We start from the raw sequence: 27,437 nt of genomic DNA on the forward strand, positions 1-27,437 counted from the left end.
GCCTCTGTACTGTCCAAGCATCTTGGTTTTTGTTTGTCCTTCTCCCTTGTATAAGGAGTAGAATAGTATATTTAGTTCATGTAATAAGAATTAAGTCGAGAGTAGAATATATATCCTGATCACATGATAGTATAAGAATTAAGTTAAAAGAACAGAATATAAGATAGTATTATATATAAAGTTATATTGTTATAATTAAATTATGTAAAATGCATAGACTTGTGGAAGGCAATGAAATTATTACTATTAAGCAATAATTTGTGATTAAACAATAATTTAATTTAAAAATTTTATGTACGTAAAAATATTTCAAACAATTTAGAAAAAGCTTTTATTTAAATGAAGTTGATCGTTATTCCCTTCATTAATAAATACGACTTGATTATACTAACTTATTATACACCAAATTTATTTAAAATGAATCCATCTACTGAGGGATCCATCTTCTGATGTCGGCACATAGTCCTATGAACTGAACACTGCCTCCACCTGTGGAATGAAGATGGCCTCCCCACCAATGATCTCTAGGTCTCAGTCTCCAGAACCTATGACTATGTTTATCACACATAGCAGAAAGAATTTGCAGATATGATTAATGTTAAGGGCTTTGAGATGGGGAGATTGTCCTGGATTACCTGGGTGGGTTAAATGTATCACATGGGGCTTAATATCAGAGAACTTTCCCAGCTGTAGTCAGAGGGAGACGTGATTACAGAAGAATGGTCAGAGAGCTATAATGTTGTTGGTTTTGAAGATAGAGGAGGGAGCCATGAGTTAAGGAATATAGATGAGTGGCCTCTAGAAATTGAAAAAGCAAAAAAGCCAGACTTCGATTCTCTTTCAGAGCTTCCGGAAAAAAAATTCAGCCCTATGGATACTGTGATCGATGTAGGGCTTCTAAGCAACAAAATTATAAGAGAAATTTGTTTTGTTTTAAGCCACCAAGTTTGTAGTAATTTGTTACACAGCTACCGTAGAAAACTAACACACCCATAGAGGAGAGTGAGCTCTCAGATGTTGAGAAGGGACAGGGAGGAATGAGCTTGAAAACGATTTATGCCCTCTCATAGATAAAGCATCCTAGCAAGCTCATTTACTTTGTTCACTTTCTTAGGAGATTTTTTTTTTAAACATAAATAAAGTAAGAGTAAACTTTATCCCAACTCCTGTCTAAATTATCTCTGTTTCTAAATTCACAACATGTAAAAATGAATTCTTGTTATTCTAATGACGTCAGATAGATGTCAGTGTGTTTGAGTACAAGATATAAATCTACGTTTTCAATTCAGTTGTCTCTTAAAAAAAATTGTGGTTAGTAATCCTTTTTTATAAATAGTTGGAGAGGTTTTATCTAGCTCTTTCAGCCTCTCGCCTCATCCAATAATTAAATATATTTGACCACTTACCATATTCCAGAAAGTGTTCTGGCCTGGTTTAGAATGATCTAAAAACAATTAAATTTCAACTTAATGTTTCCTTATAAAATAAAATATTGAATTTCTCCAACTTTTTATAATCAGGAAAATGTACAAAATTGCTTATTAAAATGGAATTTAAGTCATTTTTCACAGTTCTCCTTGATTATTTTTAAATTAATTTTTATGAGTCTAATAATATTAAATTATTTTTATTAGACTAATAAAGGTTTCATATGCCTTACATTGGTTAGTAAGCTGTAATTTCCTGTAATTTACTATTGACAATGCGGTGATTATGACATTATGAAATCAAGCTCTGTAAGCAATAGCTGGCACATGGGAGAGACACTCTAGCTTTTCCCAGAAATCATGAGATGTGCAATACGAAGATAATTTGAATTAGAGGCAGTGAGCATGATATTGCCATTTCCAAATGGCAGCAGGGATGGAAGTAAGACTCCAAATTCCTCCTCTGATTTTGAACATAAATACAAGTTAGCATCCATCTGTTTTGTTGACTTCTCTATACTTAAAGAGCTAAACAGTGATTAAATTTTTTTTGCAAGTATTTTTTAGATAGACTTTGGGAGAAAAACTTTGGCATGAATATGTAGATTTCTAGGAAACTTAATTATGCCTATAAGTCCAATTCTACTCCTTATACAAGGGAGAAGGGACAAACAAAAAAGAGAATGGGCAGCACAGAAGCTGTATTTTTTAGCAAACGCATAAATACTCGACACAATTGCTCCTTCTAATCAGCCTCATATAATGAGCTAGCTGGTCATGAGAGCCTTGAGACCAATTCTGGCCAAAGAGAGCTGGGGCTCTTCTGCCAGCATCTTCCCCAGGGTTCACGTGACTCTCCCAGACCTCTCACTTCTCCCCTTATTATTAGCAGGAATAGAGAGCTCTTTTTGTACCTGTGATAACTAGGAACACAACTATATCTGTGACTTCTAAATTCTCTATCCCTGGGTAGTGTCAAAGGCAATTACCTTGCTCCATCCTGAAGGGAAAAAAAATGATTTGTCTCCTCTCCAGTGATAATGATCTTTGAAATGTGCAAAACACAAACCGGGGAGATTATTTTTAGTATTCTGCATTTGGATTTGATTTGATTGCAGCAGGATTCAAAACTACACATTTAAAAACATTTAGTATTTCACTTCTTGGTTCAAAAGTGCCTTGGGTTATAGGCCATAAATATCTAATAAAGATGATAAATGAGTGAACCCAGAAAAAAATATCTTTCAAGGGAGGGAATAAAATTGGTTACTTGCCCTTAGGATCTATTTTGTGGCTTTTATGCATTTCCAGTTTATTTCTAATGTAAAAGTGTAAAAAAACTTTCCTTCACAGCCAATTTTTATCTGTTTTGTCTTTCATAATCCTCTGTTGTTAGGCCTGGGAGAACAACCTGCTTTACTGGAAATTCCCTCTATAATTGACGAATGTACTATATTATAATACACTGAAACCAGTATGAGCCCTTTAAACTACTTACATAATTTGAAGAATTATCATGGGAAGAAGTTTCGCTCTAGATTAAAGAAATAATTGTAGTCTTTCCAGTCTGATTACAACTCTGTTTTTGGGGTTGCCAACTCATCCCAGCATTCTAGACTACTGTTTCAGAAGCTTCTCCTTCTCCTGCATTATCTAATCTAAAAACTTTGAATATAAACAGCTCATAAATATTTTAAAAATCACTAGTTGTGTAATCTTATCTTATCTATTATGTAATTTTAATAAACTTTTTCAAGAGAACAGTAGACAACTAAGAATCAGAAGAAGTAAACTCTATTGCTGGCTCTACTACCATTTATGACTTTAGGCAAATCATTTACTCTTACTCTGTGTTTTATTAAGCTCGCTAGTAAACAGCTGTTGGATTGGATGGCCTTGCATATACTTCTATGGTCAAGTTTTTCTGATGGATTCTAGGACAAAGCTGAAAAAAAAGTAAGGATTTAATTTTTTAAAAAAAGAAGAAGAAAGAAACTGAAAGTTAAAAAATGTGGCAAAAAAAAATAATCCTCTTCAGGAAAATTCCAAGTGTGTCTTTTGGTAAATAGAGGAGAGAGGAAAATTACAAAGTTAGAGAGTGGACAGTGGAGGAAGACAAGATACTGGATTCATGAAGCTCGAAGCGGAGATTTTTAAATAAGTAGCAGACAGGCAGACGCATTGACCAAAAGTTAAAGACCTACCATAAATTTGGCTCTGCTCTGCTTCTAGTTTGGGGACCAATGACCTAACTTTGGATCTTTATTTTTCCCTTCTCTAAAACATGATTAATAATGCTTACTGAATATCTTCTCCATCTGGTAGTGCAGTTACAAAAATTTAAATGAGATAAGAATAATTAATGCCTTCAATTTACATAACATACCTCTTTCCAAACTCCAGGCTATTGCACTATATTGCATATGCTTCCAGGACAGGAAGCAGAACAGTGGATGCTTAGCGAAATACTGCAAGAAAATGTATGTCTTATCTATATGTCTGCTTTCCTTAAATTTCTACCTAGTAGAGTGGTTTAAAAAAACCCTCAAATTTGCACTTTAAAAATGTTTGGTAATGCAGAACCATTATCTAATCACTACATAGGAAACCCAAAATTATAAATAAGCAGGCAGCCTGCTATTACATTATTTGACACATAAGAATTACTCTCTCCTTTCACTTAGTGTGAATTGTAAATTCTGTGTGATTTGGCTCAGTATAGCTTGGTACACATGTTATGTCTAGATAAATATTTATCTTTCTATTAGAAAGGTCAAAAAATGTCAGTAGCTAAGTAAGTATTCAAATTCTGGCTGAGTGAGAGAAGGCAAAAATTTGCTCTATGAAAGTATTCATTCCTTGGATTACAGCTTTATGATACACATGTCAGAAGTGACGTCTTTACTATATTACGAACCTTTATATCCCAGGTGTCAAGAGAAAATCTAGAGAATGTGTCTTTGTTAAGGTCTAAAGAACATTAATCCTTGAAAATGTTTATAGTTCAGATAGTTTTTTTCTACCCAAATATAGTTTCATTTAAACCCAAATGCTCAATCCTACCATCATCTACTCGGAGAACCACAGTATTAGTGACAATTAAGAGCAGCTAAATGATTAAGGAAGGAATCAGAAGTGTGAACTAAGGCATGAAGGACTATTGAACTCAATATAGAAGAAAATTAGAAAAACTGAAATGGTCAACAGTAGGGAACTGTTTAAATTGTGGAACATCCATTGATTTGCATAAATATATGGAATATGCATAATATATATGTATTCTAATGCTGTCACTTAAAATCATGTTTCTGAAAAATATTTAATAACATGAAGAAATGTTCAGGATATGAAACGTGAAAACAAATGTTTATTACATAGTATAATCCAATTAAAAACAATGGTGTGTATATATAGTAAAATACTAGAAGCAGTTATCTCTGGGTAGGAATTGGGCGATTTCTATTTCCTTTTCTGTATTTTTCTTTGGTTTCCAAATTCTCTACAATTAACATGTAATTTTCACACTTGAAAAAGAAGCAGTAAGTTTACAGTGGGAAAGGTTATATATAAACAGAAACCTATTAAATAATTTATTGGTAAAATATTGGTGTCGCAATCCATCTTAGAACCATCATGTGTTCATTTTAGTTTGAATTTTAAGATAGCTGATGTAGGCATAATTTAGCAGCTAATAAGTAAACAGTCTGACACTCTACAATGGAGCAAAACACTTAACCTAATCAACAAATTAATTATGGTTTATTAAAGAAAATGTGATGTTTAGCAGTAAATTATTGGCCTCTACAATTCGTGGACAGTACAGTTGTGACGTGCTGAAGAACCTCCTTCTTGTGCTACAGCCAGTATTCAGTGCGAGCTAAGGATTGTGGCTGTAACCTGACATGATAAATTTTTATTTAACTTCGTCTCATGTCAAAATGACACTATTTTGGGTCTGTGCTCTGTGAGGGCTTCACCTCACAGAGGGATCTGAACAAACATGTCTAGTATTTGGCACTGACACTGCTGACTATGGGCAGATTTGAATCTCTTTGAATTCATGGTCCCCAACTTGTCTCATTCCCTGTAAGATATTTTTCCCTCTTTTTCTCTTTCTCATTTGCCACAGTAGCTATTTCCATACAGTTTTAGGTATTGTTGCCACAAGTATTTTTATGGCATCTTCTTTGCGAGCATTTTCACTGCAAAACTAATCAGCCAAAAGATGATTTAACTATAAAAGATAAAATAACAGAAATAATAAAAAGGAACATTAAAAAGGACATAATGAAACAAAAAAATTAACAAAATCCAAGACTATTGAGAAAAACGAAAATGCATTGTCTTCAAAGTTTTTCTTTCATAGTATTATACAATTCTTTTCTACCTCTTTGGCATCACACTTTTTCTTTTTTCCTACAATTTCTTCCTTCATTAAAAGAGGCATCAATTTGCACCTAAAGAATGGAGCATTAATGCTCTCAAAGACCGTTGTGAATTAATGGCCTCCTCTTTTATATTTTCTATAGTTTGGTAAACTTTTGGTTTTGACAGGTGGGAGGGATAACAGTGTTCAACAAATAATGTGCAAATTGATATGCTATCATTTTCTAGTATAGTATGCAATCTGGCTTTACATGTAGTTTTGCAATCTGGCATTATAAAAACTTATCATCCACTATTTTAGGGCCACTATGTCTACGTGTCACTGTATAGAGCGTGTAGAGGCTAAAATTTATATAACAATGGGAGTATTGTGGTCAATGGGAAAATGAAATCGCTGACAACTAGCTTAAATACATTAAGTCTGTCTAATGCAAACCAAATTGTCAACCAGTTATTTTATTTTTTATGGTGAAATTGCCTTACAACAAATTAGTTGTGCGGTGAAAATATTTGTGGTAAAAATGCTTGGAGTGAAGACATTTACAACAATGATGCTTACTGTGAAAATATCCAACACGATTTCATGTCAAAATGAAATGTCAAAATGTCCAGATTGCCTCACAGAGGACACAAGCTGTTTAGGTGGCCTCTCAACTCTTGCCACCAAATTCAGCACCTGCAACTACTCATTCTTTCTTCCTTCTTATTCAGCTGGCAGAGGTGTCCTGTCTCCTACCTGAGACTAACCCTCTATCTGTGTTCTGGATCCCATCTAACATGAATATCAGAGGCCTTATTTTCTCAATTATTTCCTTCTATTTTATATTTAACTTTAACTTTGGCTTTTTCCCATTATCATTTTAACATATCTAAGTTTCTCCTACCTTGAGAAAATAAAACATTCTCCAGATTTTTTACCTCCCTACATATACTGGCTCCAGAAATCACTGTTGACTTCTCAAAGAGTTGCCTACTTTCTTATCTTCGAATTTATTCTTAAACCTCCTACGGCCTTGCCTCATTGGCCACAAACCTTCAGGAAAGGCTGTTCTCAAGGATACCAACAGGTCTCAACATCCATTGAACACTTACTTCACATGATTTCTCTGTAACATCAGACCTAGATGACTGTAGCCTTGATGACTGTAGTTCTTGAAACATTCTCTTTCCTAATATTCAGGTTGCCATTTGTTCTGATTTTCTTCCTAATTTTCTTCCTGCCTCTCTAAATGCTCCTTTGCAGTCTTCTTTTAGGGCTCCCTTTTCTCTATCCATCCTGAAAATGTTAGGATTTCTGAGTCCTATTTTAGGTAGCCACCTGTTCTTGCTGTACATAAACTCATTGGGTGACCTCTTCCACTCAAATATCTTCAAAACCCATCCAAGTTCTTTAGGCTATACCTCTACTCTGAGCTCAAGACTAATCAATTTAGTTGCCTACAGCACAGCTCTACCTAGATGTCACACATCAAATTCATCAGGTCCAAAACTGAAATCATTATCTTTTTCCTCAAAGCTGCTTCTCCACTAAGCTTCCCTATCTTAGTGAATAGAGTCCCTAAAACATGCCTAAGACTTATTCTTGATTCATCCTGAATCATTTCTCTCTGTATATGTCTCTCTCTGTCTGTTTCTCATTAGCCATATTCCTCACATTCAATCAATGATGAAGTCTCCAATTAACTTCTAACATTTCGTTGACCTATCATTTCTTTCATCTTCTCTCCAATTGACCCTAATCCCAGACCACCATCATCTCTTGTCTGAACTACCACAATAGTCTATTACATGATTTGTTAGCCTCCATTTGGGGCCCCTCCACGCTGCTTACAAAGGATACTCCTATTGAAAAATTCTTCAATAACTTCTCATCACCCTGAGTATAAAGTCTAAATATTTTAACTGGACATTAGAGATTCATCATTTCTTGGCCCCTGTTGAGCAGTCTAACCTAAATTCTCACTATTCCTCATCCTCACATCTGTATTCCAATCACCTTGAACTTTTGCGAGTTCTTTAAAAGTGCCAGTTCTTTTTGTGCTGGATTTTTACAAATGTGGATCCCTAGGTCTTATAACTCACATTCCCATCTTGTTTCCTTGACTAATTGAACTTATTGTGTGTGTGTGTGTGTAGACTTGAAATATCAATTTATCTTGTGTTTCCCTTGCCAAAAGCCTAGTAGATACATCTTAATATGGGCTCCCAAAATTCTCTACTTCATCAACCCGAAATATTTTACAATGTTGTCTATTTTTAATGTAAGTTTCTCCCAATAGATGAAAATTTTTACAAGAGTAGTAATCATTCTATACTTTTAGGCCTACCACATAAAGGCCCTAGCCCAGAATATGATACATTGTAGACTACTAAATATTTTTTATTAACAAATGAATGAATGATAGGAAGGAAACCCATCTGGAGGTAACAGAATCTAGAATTTTCACCTAGAGGTTAAATCCACCAATATTTATCCATATTTATCCTTATTCAAGGCTCTGGACTATTTTTTCCTTCTTTCTTTCTGTTATTATAATTCACCAGGATGACAGTTTCAATTTAGATGTTAATGGACTGTAGACACTTCTTATCACTCATAATTTTAAATGGAATACTAGTAACCCTGAAGTTGACAAGCTGGGCTGTAGAATCAAGTTGAATTTAACAATGGGAGTTCTCACAATACTCTCATTTTTACAAGAGAAGCAAATTGAATCTTGAAAACATATTGACTCTAAAAGAAAGAAAGAATTCTTGCCGTGCATTTATTTAATATATTTTTTTCAAAAATATAGTGTGCAAGTCTACAACTATACCACCCTGAATGTGCCCGATCTCGTCTGATCACGGAAGCTAAGCAGGGTAGGGCATGGTTAATATCTGGATGGAAGACCACCTAGGAATACCAGGTGCTATAGGTGTTAAAAAAAGAAAATACACACACACACATGCATACACACACAGAGCTCACAAGACAAAAACAAAAGACATGCATATCAGCATAGTCTTTAATAAAGATATTACTATCAAATTTATAATAAATATTAACTCAAAAGTCTTTTATCATTATAAAGTGTTACAAATGATTCTAGTGCTCCTTACTTATAGAATTCTTGCCCACAAATATAAGGCTATATATTATACTTATATTATAATAAATATTTAAAATGCCTCTCAGAGTCTAACAGATAGCCAATCAATAACCATTTAATTTACTTGCAAAATTCCTGGCCAATGTTAGCCTTTTAGTCAGTATTAGTATAGGAACTTCTTAACATTATACCATATTAATTCATTTTATTTTTCCAACACAAAATACACCCTCATAAAATGTATCTGCTTATTTATAGTTAACTCTTGTTCTGTCCACTGTAAATAGGGGCTAAGTACTTGAGCAATGCCAGATCCACAACCTGTGTGGCTTAAGGCATCACACAATGGCATCACTTGTTCTCTCACATTTGAACCTTCTGTGATTTCTGGATCATGACAGGAAAGTCGGCCTCCGATGCCTCAACCTTTCAAAAGAAAACTATGTTAAGTGTCTTTAACCTGAATTTTTATTGCTTGTGTGAAGGGAGAAATCTTCAACCACACATTTCTAGAGGCCCTTTCTCCTTTTGCATATACCAAGTAGCAGTATTGAATACTTTCATTTCTGCAACCCACTCAGCTCACTGGTTTACTGTGTTAACAGGTATAAAAGTATATTACAAATTGTAAAATATTCATTCAAGAGTCCTTGACTTTTAGTAAGTACTACGGAACTATTAGGTGCTATTGTTTTTGTTATTCTTCTTCTTCAGATGTTAGGTATGACAAAAGGAAACATAAGATCCCCGCACTGTCACCTCCTAAGTACATGAATTCTAATTCTAGTGTGGCCATGAAATACCACAGAATGGTAACTTGCTATATTAGTAGGGGCACAGGTCTCTTTAACTCCATCACCCATGAAGGTTTACACAGCAGTCTTGAAATACATTTCACAGTCACTATTTCCTTTCATGCACTATATAGATGGCATGTGAAAATCAAGTGTCATGTGATATTTACATTACAAATGATCGACTTTGTTTTTCAAAATGCCCTTTGGAAAATAACCTGCTTTTCTTTTTCAGAAAATTAGACTTTATAAAATCACTTAAATTATGATTAGCACTTAAAATTTTTACCAGATTTGAGAGAAGTTTGAAAAATATTAAATTCACATTATATGTGATGCAGGAAAATGGAAACTTACCTGTTCATTTTCTATGTTCCTCCCCCCTCCGCCCCCTTAGGCTTCTTTTGTCTCATCTGTTGACTTATTTGGAGTCTTACCATTTGGTCCAACAGCAAAATATATAATAAGAACCAGAAGGAAGAAAACATAAAGAAAAAAAGCTGTTTTCCCATGACTCAAATGCCTTACTCCTATGGGAATAGACTCCTGTGAGAAGATAAACAGATCCCAATACATGAATCCATTAGCTCCCTCTGTCCTTAGCATATGAGTTCAATGAAGGCTGTTTTTATGGCACTACTTAGCATCCTAAGGAAGATTTTAAGCAAATAATTATAAAAGCATTCCAGTTACCAACTTAGAGAAAATTATTTTGGTGATTTCATTTTAAAAACTATATTTGATGTGCTTTCAAGAATGGGTTTGCAGGAAGCAGCGAATAGATGTTATTGAGACATGGAAATATCCAGCTCGCCAGTCCACTGATTCAGAAAAGCTGTTTTCATCTGTTTCTCTAAAAAGATTTATTGAAATAGTTTCCCCTCCTAAAACAACTGGAAAATCATTGGTCTAATTGCAACTCTATCCAAAATAAATGTAACTCGAACCACAAATGTAAGCCACATATATACTTTTAAGCTTTAGAGTAACCACATTATTTTTAAAAAGTAAAACTAATGTTAAATTAATTTTAATAATATATTTTACTTTAACAAATATATCTGAAATAGTATTTCAACATGTAATCGATATGAAAATTATTAATGAGACATTTTACATTCGTTTTGTACTTGATCTTCATCTGATTGTATTTTATACTTACACTGTATCTCAATTTGAGTAATCACATTACAAGAGTCCAATAACCACAGGTGGCTAAGTGGCTACCATCTTGAATGGTGCAGGTCTAGTGCTTTATATTTTTTGAGATCCTTGCATACATATTCTCTCCATTAAAGTGCATAGGTATTATTAATGTAGTGTCCACTATTGATTTACTGCCCAGCATCCATTGTCTCACCTCCTCTTCTCATTAGCACCCCTGTTTTCATGGAATCATAAGTGCCTCAGAGCTGACCCCTAGGTACTGGAGCATGCCTAGATTAGGCATAACGATGGGACCCCACACTAGGCAATGCAATCCAAGGGGAAGTTCCCTAAGGACATATTGGAAAAGTTTCTTCATTTTTAGGAGAGAGCCACAAAAAAACACAGCTACTCTCTCCTGCTAGAGATAAACTAGGAAGCAGGTACTAGCAATCATCCTACCACCTGAGGGGAACAAGCCACAGATGGGATGAGGCCAGTGCCACCTGCGAAAGATGGGACAAACCTTGGTCCTTGATGACAATGGCGAGCTTCTGGATTAACCAACTTTAAAGGCTGCTTGAACGTTGGATTTGCAGTTATGACTTTTATTCTGAAGCCACTATCTTATGCCATACTAATACCCACCATGGGCAACATAAATATACTGAAACTTTTGAGCATCTTGTGAAGCATTGTTTTCCCCTTTCTTTATTATTTTTACTGTTTCCCATTGTTGCTGAAATTCCTCATTGTTTAATTGTTATCCCCAGGGCACTTTCCCAAACATCCTTTTTGTTTTTTCTTCTTTGGATACCAGACATTAAGGCAGTTGTTTTCTAGTGTTTCCATCTACTGTTTCTAATTAACTTCTCTCTTCCATTACAAAAACAACGTTGTGTCTCCTATACTTGTCTATCTGAAAGGTATTTTTAATCTTATAAAAATTTTTATTACTATTAATAAATGACAGAATGCATTTATTAATAATGCAGAAATGACAAAAGTAACAAATAACCCAAACGATATAATGTTTTTAAAAATGCTCACAAATTTTACTATATATATAGATAGTACTGATTAGTTACAAGGTGGATTGTGGTATTGGAATCAAAAACAATTGGGTTTGATTTTCTCAATACCATTTAACAACTGTGGGCTTTAACACAAGTTGCTTACCCAGCAAATAAGAAAATTAAATTAAATTTTAAAAAAGAGAAGGATTTATGTGAAGATTAGAAACCACATAATATATGTAAAACTCTTAAGGACAGGATTTATACCTCAATTTTCTGATTCCAAATCTAGTGTCCTTTTCACTTTATTACAATTTGTTTCTTTATTTATTCCACAGTCATTTACTGAGTGGCTGCTATGGTCCAGGAAGATTTATAGACAAATATGGCAATGTCTCTGCTCTTAAGCAGTGTACAGTTTACAGTGAATCAGAAAAATAAATGGGTATTAACAAGAGAAAGTTCATCTAGTTTAGTGGTTCATTGCATAGGCTATAAAATCAGACAAGTCTGGATTTGAAAGTCAATCCTGTTTTTGTTAACTTCGTGACCTCGGGAAAGTTACTTAATCTTTCAAAACCAATTTCCTCATCTAAAAAAGGAGATAACAGTATTCCTTCATAGTGTCGTTGACAGGACAAAATGAGATTGTGAAATGCTTAGCTCTGTGCCCGCTATAAAGTAAGCATTTGCCTACTGTGGGGAATAATCCTCATTGTCATAATAAATATCATGACAACTGTAAATATAATTGTGCATAATTATGTGCAAAAGATATGTCTAGGCACTAAGCAATATAAAGGAGGGGCATTTTAATCCATCTCCAGGGTCAAGGGAACACTGCCCCCTAAAGGAGCAGATGCTCTGGAGAGTTTTGAAAGACGAAGAGCTCATATTGCTAAATGTGAAACTGTGACTCATTCTAGGACCTGCAAATAGATCATTATGACTGAAGGTAAGGATGCTAGGGGAGGAACGGAAAATGAGTGGTAAGTGTGGACAAATCGAAAATTTTGAAGATTAAATTAAGAAAACTGAAGCCAATTTAATTTTGGTGAGAGGGTACTATACTGTAACATGCCTGAATTCCACGTTGGAAAATCTCTGTGAACACAGTGAGGTTTGCTAAGACTTTTTCTCTTTTATGTAATTATAAGAGAAAAGGATGAAAGCAGGTTTCCAAGAATGCACTGTAATATACTGGAAGTTTTAAAACCGTCAAAACAAATTTTCTAATTTTGACTATAGTCAAACACTTTCTCACTAAGCAAAGGGAACTCAATAAACAGTTTTATTGGTTTTATAAATAGTTCAGTAAAAAGAATAATATTTGTGAGTCGTATTAGTTGAAAATGTTTGCCTAGGAAACCCTTACCACTGCACGTGAGTGTTCTAAGCCTGAATAGACAGGCAGAACCAAATGAAATTGATGCCACACCTTTACAGAAAACTTGAAATTCTAAGTATCACAGTGAATGGAATCCTTTGACAGATTATTGTAGGACAAGCAAAAATTCTTGTCACCTTCTACAGAGATTTCCATAATATGTTTTACAGAAGCCCAACTCCTAAGAAGGCTAATTGATTCCTCGATCGACAAATATTTTGCAGGAAATCTTTAATTGCTGTGATTTTCTGACTCAGCCAACTTCTGTGATTGTTGACTATACTCAATCAATCTGTTCTTTTTTGTACATTTTCAATGAAGTAATTTGAAAATGTTTTAATAAGCTAATAAAAAAGAGACAACCAATATGAAACAGAGCATTACAGCATAAAAAAAACAACAACCATATCTACCAATTCTAGGGCTATGGTTGGGGAAGGTTGTATAATCATTTGACTCTTAGAAGGTGCAACTGAAAGATGGAGACAAAAATGCCGAACTGATGAACTGTCGTGAAGATTAAATAATATATGTAAAGGAATTAACACCATAATTCTCAAGTACTTACACATAGTAGGCCTTCAGTAACTATGTCCTTTTGTGTGGTGAGTCTCTCAGCTTCCTCTCCATCAGCCGCCACTCCAACTCCGCATAGCGACATGAACACACACACGCGCGCACAGCTTGAAATATACATTACTGTCATAACGTTTCTAAAAACGAATTATGTGGTAACAATGAACTCGTACTTTTTATTATTAATATTCCAATTTTGAAAAACTTTTTTTTACATATTCTAAGTAGGGAAGCAATCCCAGCACATACTTCCCACTAACACCTCTTAGCACAAGAACAAGATTCTGCAGGTGCTGATCCTTTTTCTAGGGACCCCTTAATATAGCCAGGTGGTACTAAACTAAGCTGAAGCAGTCAGGTTTATACTCAGGACTTTTAATCTTAAGAAAGAGGCACAAAGGAGGGGGGAACCCTTAGACATCTCATTCACCCTTGCAGCACACAGCACACTGCAGCAGGCAGTGGGGCCTGATGCTCAATACCCACATTAGCCAGGGTCCTGCCTGACTTCCAAACCTGACTTCCAAACCTTCTATATCCTGTGAGCCCCCAGTGACTTTTTCACATGTGCCGTTGGTATTTGGAGTCAGATTCTGGTGTTTGCAACCAAGAACCAAATTTAGGGAGGAGACTAAAGCTCTGAAGTGAGAAGACATTGCCATGCTGCTTAAAAATTGATCTATGGCATAATTTAATTAGAAATAATGCTAGAGAAAAAGAAAATTCAAACTGTTTCCTAATACTTTTTATAGAAGAAAAGCTGATGTTAAAAAATTTACTTCTGAATCTAAGCAAAGCCTGGTCTATTCTTGGAGGAAATTGCTACCATTAAATAAATTTAAAAATCTGCCACCCAGCAAGTTGGCTGTTAGCACATCTACTGAGAAAGTTGCCAGATTAACATCAATCTAGATTATAACTCACTTTTTATGGAAAAGAAATTTAAAAAGAACTTTTTTCTTCTCTGGTCTCCTCACTATGGTTGTAACAAAGCGTGAGCTTTCAGAGGTTTATGCAGCCACCTCCGTTCTGTTGTTAACCTTACTTAACTCACTTCTAGACACTTCTCTGAGCCTAAATCTTTAATAGTAGCTTAGCCAAACTCACATTAGTCTTTGAAGATGAAGCAGAGTCCTGAGACTTTATGTCATGTCTGTTTCTTGTATTCACAAAACAAAGCAAAAAAGTAATAAAAAAGAAAAGAAGGAAGGAAAGGAGAGAAGGAGGAGGGGGAGGGAGAGAGAGAAGAAGGAAGAGAAAGATCTATTTCGAAGCAGTGCTTGTAGTGTTTTGCTATAAAAGCAAAATTAAAACTCTACATGCAGATTGTAAATATAAGCCTGTTAACCTAAGGCTTTGAAAAAAGAACATAGGACCTGGTCAATGAGCTGCAAAGCTATGTCTTAAACTGTGTTCTTAGAAGCAGAGCATAAATTGAGGATTCCGACATATAGCAAGAAGTTAATGTGAGAGACGAAGAGTCCTGGCATCAGAATTCCACAGGGCCATGTCCACTCTTGGCAACACTTGCAATTTATGTGATTCAAGCACTCTACCCCCGCGCCTACCTTTTTTTTTTTTTTTTTTTTTTTAATTTTTTAATTTCTTAAGGCTAGCTTGCTTTATCTTGTTCTGGGGGTCATGATTCTTATAACATCATATTATTTTGCAGGCAAACCTTTGCTTACTTCTCTTTCTCTGTGTGACTATTCTGACTCGTATCTCAGAAAAATAAAATAGCACCCATCAGACAGAACTTAATCCTGTCTCTGCCCGTTACTAGCTGTGCAAGCTGGGAGCAGTAACCTCCTTCTCAAGGAGCCTAATGGAAAACCATTTGTGGACCGATAGCCATCTCACCACCAGAGGCCCCCCAAAAGAAGAGAGGGCCTTATTTCTTGTCAGAGTCACAGGACAGGCATTAGAGAAATTTCACTTAGCATGATTATTTCGAGATCCAACCATGAGAAATTTCAGAATGTCTTGTAAACTCTGTCTCCAAAACACTGTTGTGAATACACTCACTTCTGCTCCCCTATCCTAGCTATCATCATGTCACCTAGACAACTGCAATACCTTCTACCTGATCTCCCCACCCCCACTCTTGCCTTTTTGCAATTCAGTCTTCACACAGCTATCAATCCGCCAAAAAGGTCTTTTAAAAACATAAACCATTAATATCATTCCCCTGCTTTAAACCTTCCAGCTTTCTCTTAAAATAATATCAAAACTCCTTAACATAGACTTACATGCCCCAACATGACATTTGACCTCAATTTACAGCATTCTACTCCCTCCCTTCTTATTTCACTTGAGTCCCACTGGCCTTCTTTCTAGTTCTTGAATACACTAGGTGAGAGCCTTTGCTGTTCCCTTTTCCTAGAATGCTCTTGTAGATTGTTCATACCTGGTTCTTTCCTTTCATTCAGTTTGCAACTTATATGTTACCTCTCAGAGGCATTGTTCCCTGACACCACAATAAAGTTTCCCAGGCTCCCTCTATCACATCATGTTGTTTTCTTTTCTTAACAGTATTTACCACAATCTAACATCTAGCTTATTTATTTGTTGACTGATTTTCTCCTTCCACTAGAATGCATGTTCTCCAAGAGCAGGAAACTAGTCTGTCTATTTCAATACTATATTTCTAGCATCTAGAATAGTGCCTGACACATCGTAGGTACTCAATAAATAATCACTGAATGCATGAATGGATAAACGAATTCTAAATGGTCCTCAGCTTTGTTCCTATATTCGAAATTGAAAATGGAGAATAACGTTGCTTTTTTGAGACATAACCTCAAGCTTCTCCAGGAAATCATTTAGTAGAGAACATATTTCTTGAAGACAAGGACCGCACCATTGTTCTGTCAGGTTGTAGCACAGTGATATTCACACGCAAGCGACATTCAGTGAAGTGTTGGTTAAATTAATTAATACATCATGGCTCCTGCTGCTGACATTGTCAAGATTATTTCATGTTAATTTTGCTGTTCATAAACTTAGTGGAACTCCTTGATAACTAATAGAGAAGTATAGCATCATATACCTTTAAAAATAAAAGATATCTCTAATTAAATTTGGTATTGTTCCATATAAACCACGGACTAGAATTAGTACCACCCTAATGCAATCAATAAAAGGAAGATAAAATTTTTCTAATAGAAAGAATGACTCAAGATGTATTGGGCTACTCTGTGGAACCACGGTTTAGAGGAAAGAGCTTGGCCTTTGAATCCTACTTTGACCTCTTACTGGCTCTGTTACCTTGAACAAATCTTTCAACCTCTTTCAGCTTTAGTTTCTTTATTATCTGTAAATTGGAGATTATAATGTCTACCCCAGTAAGGTTGTAAAAAAAATAAAGAAAATTATTTGCGAGAAAGTGCCGAGCATAATGCGTGGCTCTGATAAAATTATTTGTGCCCCTTAAAAAGCAATAAATTTCTTACGACTAAAGGTGTTCAAAGTGTTGACAATTTCCCCAAGAATATTCTAGAAAGAGACCAAATATTAGATGGGTTGTTTCACTAAATGACCTTTATGAACCAAGAGATTTTATAATGTGAATCTTTTTATTGTAAAAATATGAAAAAGAAGCATAGAAAAACAATACAACTTGCCCAAAACGAAATACAAATTCCTATTCCTAATCTTCAAGGCAATCTACCAGTGTACTCCTTCCTCCCTCTCCCTTTAATCCCTATTTGACTCATAATATTTCTTGACATTCTCAAACATACTTCAACGAAAACAGATTTGCTTACCATTCCCAACACACCTGGCTCAATTTTTTCCTCTGTGCTTCTGCACAGACTCCCTCCTTCCACCAATTCTTTGTTGTTATGTCCCTCCTTTCATTTAAAGCAACATTTAAAGAAAAAAAAAGTTTTCCTTATTTACATCATTATCTGACCTCAGTCTTCCGGGCTCGAATGCCCCACTTCTCTAATTCATAAGGCAATCTGAGTGATCTTTTTTAATACATAAAGCAGAACAAATCATTCCCTCACTCAAAACTTTTAGTTGCTTTCTGTCATACTTCAGATTAAAGTTTAAACTCCCAAACAAAAATGACAAGGTTCTGCATGGTTTGGCCCTGCCTTCCTTCCTAGCCTCGCCTCGAAGGCATTCTCTCTTTTACTCATGCCAATCCATCCATCTTGTTTTCCTTCGGTTCCCTCAATGCTCCCAGCAATTTCCATTCACATGCTGCTCTTTCTTCCTCAAAGCATCATCTTTCAAGAGTCATCATAAATGACATTTCTTCAGAGAGGCAGTCTGTAAGCACCTCAGTCCCTACCAATATAACAAGAGGGTGTTTTCTTTGGCACTCTCACAGCGCACCCTGTTCTTACCTTCCTCACATGCATGCCCTTTGTTTTAGCGATGCATGTAAGGGGCTGCTAGAAGCTTCTTCTCTGTTCAGGTGGGCAGAGCAAGTCACAGGGGAGCAGATGTTACAGAAGCAAGAATCACATTACTTTGCTAAATATAGAATAAGTAGATTTACATAGCAGACATTAGTGTGGTATAACAAAGTGAAATCCTCACAATATTCCTGGTATATACTGCAGGTTATTTGGGAAGAGGTAAGCCATCATGTGTAGGGGGCCTAGGGCCTTCTGGAAAAAATGAAGCCTAGAAACTAAACCTGTTCTCCTAAGATCTGAAGCCAAGAAACTCAGAGCAGAATGGCTCTGGCTATATTCACAAGAGGGAAAAGACATGGAAAGTCTTAAAAGAAAACTCACTGGAAAGGAAAGGCAAATGACTCAGGAGGTGATCTGAGTACAACCCAGAGCCTAAGGACCTAGGAGGGCGGGCTGGTTCCTGACAGAACGTGGCCTGCGGCCAGCCGCCCTTTGGGTCCATACTCTCTAGCTCAGTGGCTGTGCTCTGGGGAATTACTACTGAGCTTTATGGCTGGAGTCATGGGTGAGAATTCATGTCCCCTCCAATTATGACATCCAAGCACAAACCCACTACAGCCTGGGCAGGGACATTGCTCCAGCTGCAGCAGACCAGCACTGCCTTCTTGCCCACACAAGGCCAATCTGAAGTAGCAGTAACGTGTGACAGTGAGAGCATTCACTGTAATGACCCATCAGGCTGGTTGCATTTATTTACTGGAATGACTGTTTATTAACTGTCTGCCTACCTTAGTATATTAAAAGCTCCATGAAAGAAAACAGCATGTCTGCTTGGCATACCGTCAGGGTTACCAAGGATAGCACAGGTTGCACACTGCCCAAAAAAGAGTGAGAGTCACAAAGGATACAGTGTGAATAGGGCCTCCTAGGGCTATGTTAACTGCTCAACAAATACAACCATATGATTCAGCCCTGGTCACCATTATATCACCAAGGTGAGCAGAGTGGCAAGCACATAGCAAGCACTCAATAAATATTTATTATGTATATGTATAAAAGAAAGTATGATGTACTTTGTCCATTTCTATACATTTCTATACTTCTTCTTAAGAAGTCTTTGGGTATTTTCTCCCATGTATCTAATATACTCTGTCTGACAGGGACAATTTTATCTATTTAGAGCCCCGGGAAGTCAGAACTGAAGTGAAGGTTAGAGTTGATAATTGTTTTATCTTACTGAAGAGGAAAAGGAAACCAGAAAGATAAAGTGACTTCTATCACATGGTGGAAAAGCCAAGACCAGAACCCAGGTCTCTCGTCTTCTGGTGCCTTATTCTCTCTGTGGCCCTCACCTGCTTTTTCAGTTACTTTATTTTGTTCCTCTCATGGAACAGAGGGGAGTGCTCATGAGTCAGTGGTCACTTAATAACTGCCATTTGTACCTTGGGACTGTTGAAATATTTCTCTAATTGGGGAAACGCAGGTATGTGCACATCATCTGACTCAAACAAAGTGATTAGTAGTAAGTAGGACGTTATCAAGAAAACTTCATACATTAAGACTGCAATAAGAGTTCCACCTTACTGTCTGGTGAGTTCCCCAAAATGCATCTTATCTTTTATAATCTGCCTTTCATCATTTTCAACATTAACAACACACTTCTTTTTAAAAAAATGTTTATGAATCACATTGACAGCAGCATATTTTCAATCACAGAAAATGATACTTGTTAAGTATTCAGAAAGAAGAACAAAACAATCAAATCTACTTTTAGGAAATATCAAAGGATCAGTGAAAAGTATATTTTTTAAATTACATCTGAGTTTTTTTTTTTGATCAATAATTGCTTAAAATAAATAGGTATCCAGCTCCAACTTGACCTCTTGTTTTTTGTATTACCAAGATTTTTAAAAATAGTAATGCTGTTTGGTATAGGATTTATCCTGTCCTTATACTACATGACTCTTATCTAAATTAATAGCCAATTTCCTTCTTTTCAACAGAATTAAGGTGTGAAAAATCAAGCCTCCTTTTCCACTTCTGCTACTATCTTTCATTTTTAGATTTATGATCCTTAAATGCCTATCATGAAAATCAGTACTGGTAAAATAATATGTAGATTTTGAATAAGTGCTATGGTCAGCCATTGACATGTCCTCCTGATGGATGTTGCCCAAGAGAATGTGTGGGTGGGCCACTTGCTCAGAAAATTACACTCTGTGTTATTTGCAGGCCACAGATAATATTAATGCCTTGTCAGGACCTAGTCAAGCTCCGTGGCATTTTAAAACTATGATTCTCATGCTTTGGTTTGATTCAAGACTTGTGTAAACTCAATTCTGGGTTGTGAGTCAGATTCTGTTCAGCCCCAACATTTCTGGTCCCCTGTGAAGAGATGAGGACAAGCAAGGCACAAGCTCTACACTGAGGAAGTTTGCAGAATGCTCTGACCTAGGACAATAGCTAGATGCACTAACAGGGAATGGCGTAAAGGGGGTCAAATATGTGACAAAAAGAAATCTAACAATGGAAAGTGAACACACAGTGTAAATATATATATGAGCCTTACTGTTAAAGTGTACAGCTGCAACTTATTGGATTTCATTAACCTATGTCACTATAAAAAAAAAAGTGCTACAGAAATGTAAGGAGTTTGAGGGGGCGGCATTTCCCCCCTACTGCTTCCCTGCAATGCAAAGCCAAACTGAAAACTGAAACGAGACACCCAGTATCGCTCACTACCACACCTCAGAACCCCCAGAGGAATCATCATCTGTTCCAAATGCTTGTAGTGCATACTCCTGACTGCCATTCCCAGAAAACGGAACCTGAGGAAACTTTCTTAATTGAGTTATTGACCTTTACAGCTTTTTCAACAGAGAAAACCCAATGAGTCACAATTATGCTACAACTCTAGACCATCTGAATTTCTTCAAATCTGTTGGCTTAAGAACTGTTTAATTCTTGGCTCTCTCTGATAAACTCAAAATAAAAAATCTGCATTTTTAAAGCTCTGTTTTATCTCAATCTTCAAGTTATATTGGCTTCTGGATATATAATTTGGATAATCCTCCATCTTATATACCATGTCCAAAAGCCTTAGTCACTCAGGATCCCCCATTCTTACAAAAAGCAATCAACCAGTCTCTTTCCCAAATTTCTCACTCTGTCTCATTGAACTATGATTCTCCTAAATAAGAAAACCTGAGAATAACATAAATGGAAAAAGACCTTAGATATCTGTTAGTCCTCCCTTTATAGATAAAAAGATATATAACCTGCCCAGTGCCACTATTGGGATTAAAATTCATGGCCTCTATCTAAGCTAAGTGGACAAATCAACAACAACAACAATTGAAAATAAATTCAGAGTCAGACATTCTGAATTATTCTAATTCTAATATTCTTTATACTTGAGTTCTTCTTCTGAGTGATTTAGAAAATAGTGGTCATCTTAGGGTGCACTTAAATAAGGTTATTTACCACAGTAAAGAGGACAGCAGATGTGTAAGAAATGTTTGTTGAATTAATCACTCCTTAAATTGTCCATTTCTAACATATTACGTCTCTCTTACCTTTCCTTCTCTGACTCATCTCTTCCTACTATCTCTACCATAAGGCCCTAACCAGCCTGTAAAAGCAAGTCATAACTGATCTCGCTTTCCCATTTCCAGCTCAAATCTAGCCACACTTTATAGCCCTGCCAATCTTTTTAACTCTCTCTCCTACTTAAAAAAAAAAAAAAGAGAGGTTCTACTGCCAACTGGCAAAAGAACACAATCCTCATTCTATGTTCATCCTAACTACCTAAATCTGGCCCCATGGGCCTTTTCAACCCATTCTTCCCATGGTTCCAGTGTGCATACTCTGTTATCCACCTGGGCTTCTGGGCACACTCACGCTCAGTCCTGAGGTCAAGCTATGTATCTCTTCCCAGAAGCCCACTCTAGCAAATTCAGACAGACTTTCTACTCAGAGCCAAAGGAATTAATTACATCCCATCCTGTATTGTTCTCTAATTGTTTCACTTATAAATGTGGTAATTCTGTTTCTCTGAACGAATTATCACTCTTTGACCAATTTTTAATGTCTACTTAATATCCCCTCCACAGTGCCTGAAATGTATTGTAGTAAACCAAAAAAAAAAAAAAAAAAAAGTTAAGCATTCTGAATAATCTCGATTCTTATAAAAACAAGAAGTTATAGAGGATTTTTTTCTATAATATTAATTCACGTTTTTAATTAATCATTTTCCCTGAAATGACATCCTGAATATGACAAAAATTTTTAGGCAGAGAAAATTAGAAATTAAACAACACTTTTTTATACTATAAAACAGCATTACTTCTGTCATCTATCACATGTATTTATTACATGTATATTTAAGCAAACTTCATTGTTGAAATGTATCAGCGATTGCTTAAATTAAAAAAAAAAATTACAGCTACATTGTGAAATATCTTCTTGAATAGAAGCACCCCTGCCTGCATTTGTGAATACTGAATAGGGAATATGCTGGTTCAAGATTAAAGGCAAAGGGTTCTAAGGCTGCTTTTATCCATTTCCAAAGCTGTAGCTGAGAAACTGTTTCTCATACCTCACTTTTCACAATGTTGATGGTTAGCTTTATATCTACTAATTTTTTTTTTTTTTTTAAGATAGCTGTGGTATTAGGCACATTCTACCTGTTTGAGGCGTGCCAGGTTTACAAAAGAACAGAATGTACTCATAACTTCCCTGAGTACGATGCTGCAATACCTTAAGGTTATTCCTGTTCCTGAAAACTTGGGTATCATGTCAAATAATTTTAGAAATATTTGGTGGCTGTAATTCATAAAAAATAAAATAATAATAATAAAAAGTCAAACAGATTACAATGCTGAGTCAACTGGCCGATTCCAACAGAATGGCAATTTAAAGCCTCATATAAACATAATCTGTGGCTAAGAACCATAGATCGTCTATCACGTGACATAGTTTTCCACATCATTCTCACTTAATCTCACATCTTGTGTTGTGTTTTATAAAGTTTCTGGGGAAAAGAGAAAGTAAAAAAGCTATTGTTTGTGCCATAGATAAACCTCTATTTAAGTGTTTATGTGGTAAAAACTTGTAGCATTTGGGATTTTTTTTTATTACAGTATCTCTTCTCTGCTAACTTTTCCAGCAGTAACAAATAAATATTATACCAGTCATGATAGTCTTCATGATAAAGACATATTTGGGGTCCTTTTAAGTAAGACATTTGAATAATTAGACTAATATCCAATGCCCAGCTCAACAAAAACTAACAAGGAATCTAATATTTTACCCGTAGTTAGAAAAAAAGGTATATAAAATGATCTCTCACTTTTACATTAATACACTGAAAATTTAATTCAGTAAGTTCTAATGTTTTCATTCTTATAATTCCCTAACCTATTAAGAAAGCTGTTTTGCCAGTTTCTTTCCTTTGAAATAATTCCAACTTTGTACTGGAGAACTTTCTGAAGATATCTGGAGATTTAATTTCAACAGTGCACAAAACAAAAGATAGAATCATTTTCTTTAGTTTAAAAAGTACCTATTTTGAAAGCTTTAAATTTCTTCTCTTCAATATAATCAATCACATGTTAAATTTAGTTTAAGGTTTTTATGAGAACTGAATTAATAAAGTGTCTGATAAAATGCTGCAAACTGAGAGATATTTTAAAGCAGATATTAATTGAAATTAAATAAGACTATTTCCAAATACAGTTTTTCTTAAGAGTGAGTTTGGCCAATCTAGGTTACAATTTTCAGAACTGATCTAAATTCTTCCTAAGGCCACTGTGGTCATAGTATCAGAATCAAAATTTTGAAATAAAAGATGCACCACGGTATACAGTTTCTCTTCTACTTAAAAAAAAAAAAATAACAACAGTTAAGTCTGGCTAACTGTATAGATACGCATTTTATTCATTTGTTTTAACTGCATTTTTCCAGGATTTAAAGTGTGGTAGAGTAAATGCAAAGATGTGGGACTCACATGAAGTTATGAAAAATTCAGATACTATGTTGCCTTTAAAGTTATGTTAATTATCACATTTTAGTGAAGTGTTTTTTATTTAGAAGTCTTTTTCTGTTCTTTTGGCCACCTACATTCTCCATTCCTCAACCATGGAAGTAAATATGTCTAAAATTGGTGCTGGTTTCGATAAGCCATTGTGATGACATCAGCCTTAGTTCTAGCTCCTGGAATGCAGAACTGTGACCATACAGCAACTTGTGGGCTGTTAGGTCCCAACATAACTCTCCTTGTCACCACACATCGTCACTTATTTGGAACCTAGACTCGTACTCTAAATATACTACACGAGTTAAACAGAGGTATTCTGGAGTATCTGCTTTGTCAAATGAAGGAGAGGGAGGAAAAAAGGAACTATGGGTCTACTTTTAAACGCAAGAGATTTAAAACTATAAATGGTACACAACAATGTCAATGTACTTAACATTACTGAACTGTACACATAAAATGCTTAAAATTGTAAATTTTATGCCATGAATATTTTACCAATTTAAAAGAAAAAAAACTATGAGTGGGTTCTGAAAACTGGGTCCATAGGTTTCAGAAGTTTTTCACAACTAACAAACTTCCAGGTCCAATATATAATCGGTTATATCTCTGCCACAGTGACCTGGTTGCTCTTTCTGCAACAAAACTCCTATTAAGCGGTCTGCTTGGGGCCTAAAATAAGCTTCTATTCATCAGGAATTAGTACACAACAGGTGCCCACATACATCTCTAGCTAAAAGTACCATTGGAAAACTTCGAAAGAATGATGTAAAGATGTTTGTTAGACAAGGCTCCTGTGGAAACATCACTGGCTCCCAGATTGTGCGTCCCTATAAGAAGGTGGGAAATGCAGAAACCCCTACCTCCTCCTCCAGGACTGGCCTGGCCCCAGTCCTGTATAGTTGCCACAAGGGGCAAACAAAAGCTGGTCAGAGGGAGTTATCAGGCCTCCAAGTAACTATGACTGTCGACCCAACCACTTTCTAGAGGGCCCAACACCATTCCAAAAGGCTGAGGTTGGCTGCAGCTACCAGATGCATCTTCCCTCTCCTGCCTCTAGGTCAGAGTGAGCCTGCAAGGAAGGTTAGTACAGGCTGCTGCTCAGAGAGAGCCCGCGGTGGCTCAGAAGCCCTGAGAGGGCTGTGCCTGTCTGCTGTCTCGGGCAGAGTACTTCTGCAGACTGAAAATCTCCTAACGTGAGAGAGATATTTGAAATACGGAGGAAACCCACAACACTAGGCTACAGTTGTCATCAACATTCTGTTTCCAATGCACCCAGATAAAATCTCTATTTTCAGCACACGCACTGAAATCATACGTGGGTACCCTCTTACTGTCTTTGATTGTAATGTGATCAGCCCTATGCGCCAAGTCAGAGCCTAACGCGATGCCTGGTGCCTGGAAGGCGCTCCGCAAGTAAGTGAGGAACTCAACTCTGAAGCCACAACCAAGACAGCGCGGGCAGAAGCGACTCTCCAATGCTTTGTGTCTAAAAACAAACTCCTGCAGGTGCTGTCACTCTGAGAAGCGGCCAATGCCCGCAGGCGCCCCACCCAGACCTCTGCATACCCTTGAACTACCTACCAGCAATGGTGACCAGCAGATCGACAGCACGCACATGATCCCCAAGAGCTGGATGGCAGTCTCAGTCGTGATCCGACCCCACTGGGCGCTGGACTGAGATGCCGAGGCCTTGGCCCGGCAACGGGATACCAGGGCCTTAATAGTGGCCAGGTTGCAGGCGAAGGTGATGGTCAGAGCTGAGAGTCCCAGAAAGGCAAAGGTGGAGGCGAAGAAAAGGTTGCCCCACTTGTGGGAAGAGCTAGTCCCATTGCCCCTTTCCCCGGTGCTAATAAAGCACCACGTCCCGGGCCACTGGACGGTGTACTGGCCCACGTTCAGCACCGGCAACAGGGCGAAAGCCAGCACTGCCAGCCACACCCCGAGCAGCACCGAGCGGGTGGCGCGCGTCTTCATGTGGCTCGCGTACCAGTGCGGCGCCCGGATGGCCAGCGCCCGCTCGACGGCCATGGCGCTGGCGATGAAGAGCGAGGAGAGCCCAAAGACAGTCATGGTCAGACCAAAGAAAGTGCACAACCTCCCGGACGGGTCGAGGTGCTCCCAGCGCTGCTTGGACAGGTACACGACGATGACCACGGGGCTGGTGAGCAGCTGCCCCACCAGGTCGGTGAGGGCGAGCCAGCCGATGCACAGTAGGAACGACTTCTTGCGCTTGCTCTCGCGGCGCCGGTAGCTCCTGGACACCAGCAGCATGGCCAGCGCGTTGCCCACGAAGCCGGTGATCAGCATGGTGATCGGGAAGACTACCGACACCGAGCGGCAGTCCTCGCCGGTCTCCGAGGCGCGCGTGAGGTTCCCGCGCGCCTCGGCCGAGTGCTCCGGCGCCCACATTCCTGGGTAGGAGTGGTTGAGGCGGGTGCAGAAAGGGGCGCTCCTGTCGCCCCGGGTCTCCTTCATGTTGGCTTCGAAGTGAGCAGAGGACGGCACTCGGAGAGCAGCAGCGCGAGCGGGTAGACGGGGCGCGGGAGGCGGCGGAGGTCCGGGGCGACCTGGGCTGCGGCTGGCACTGGGGCGGGGCTGCCATCCATGGTGCGGGCGCAGCCGCCGCCTCACTTTGCTACATCGGCCGCCGCAGCGCCTGGGCTCTCGGGCCTCGCGGGCAGCCGCGCCGTCGGCTCGGGGAAGCGCTGGCTCCCGGGCGCGCCGCGGTGCCTGTGCCCCTCTATAAGGCCGAAGGGGCGGGGCGCCCTGAGTGTGGGCGTGAGTGCCGTGGGGGGAGGAGGGAGAAACCGCAGAGCGCGCCTCTTGGCTGCGGTGTGACCGCAGCCCTGGCCGCCTGGTTTGGGAGAAACCCCAGAAAAGCTCCTCTCGAAATGTCCCAGCTCCTGGCCGGACGCGACACCCAGCCAGGACGCCCTCCCCGGCTCCACGCTTCCTCCTGTCTCTGCCAGAGGAGCGTTCAAGGGGGGCGGGAGCTAAAATGCCTCGCTGGGCTTCCCGGCCCCAGGCACGTTGCCAAGGCGGACCTGAGCGCCTGCCCTGCTCCTTCTCTACCCACGGACCTTTTTCCGGGGACTGGATCCGCCCCCTGCAGACGTTTTGTAACCTTGGCAAGTGTAACTCACCTGTCCCAAAGTAATCTAGGCAAGTCACACTCCTTTGCTCGGCTGAGTGTGAACTTTTTC

General features: G+C 37.8%; 1 protein-coding gene and 1 pseudogene across 2 annotated transcripts in view; one reads left to right on the forward strand and one right to left on the reverse strand.

The window, feature by feature from the left end:
* PTGER3 (prostaglandin E receptor 3) overlaps positions 1 to 26,931 on the reverse strand; it is a 110,571-nt gene extending 83,640 nt beyond the window's left edge. For both annotated transcript variants that reach the window (XM_016148930.2, XM_016148929.2), the window contains exon 1: positions 25,816 to 26,931. In XM_016148930.2, the coding sequence (XP_016004416.1) occupies positions 25,816 to 26,709 (894 nt within the window). In that variant the 5' untranslated portion in view covers positions 26,710 to 26,931. The remainder of the gene's footprint in view (positions 1 to 25,815) is intronic.
* LOC118605181 lies at positions 8,616 to 8,734 on the forward strand (annotated as a pseudogene).
* Positions 26,932 to 27,437: the final 506 nt, after the last annotated feature.

Source organism: Rousettus aegyptiacus, unplaced genomic scaffold (assembly GCF_014176215.1).
Source record: "Rousettus aegyptiacus isolate mRouAeg1 unplaced genomic scaffold, mRouAeg1.p scaffold_m13_p_1, whole genome shotgun sequence".
Lineage (NCBI taxonomy): Eukaryota > Metazoa > Chordata > Mammalia > Chiroptera > Pteropodidae > Rousettus > Rousettus aegyptiacus.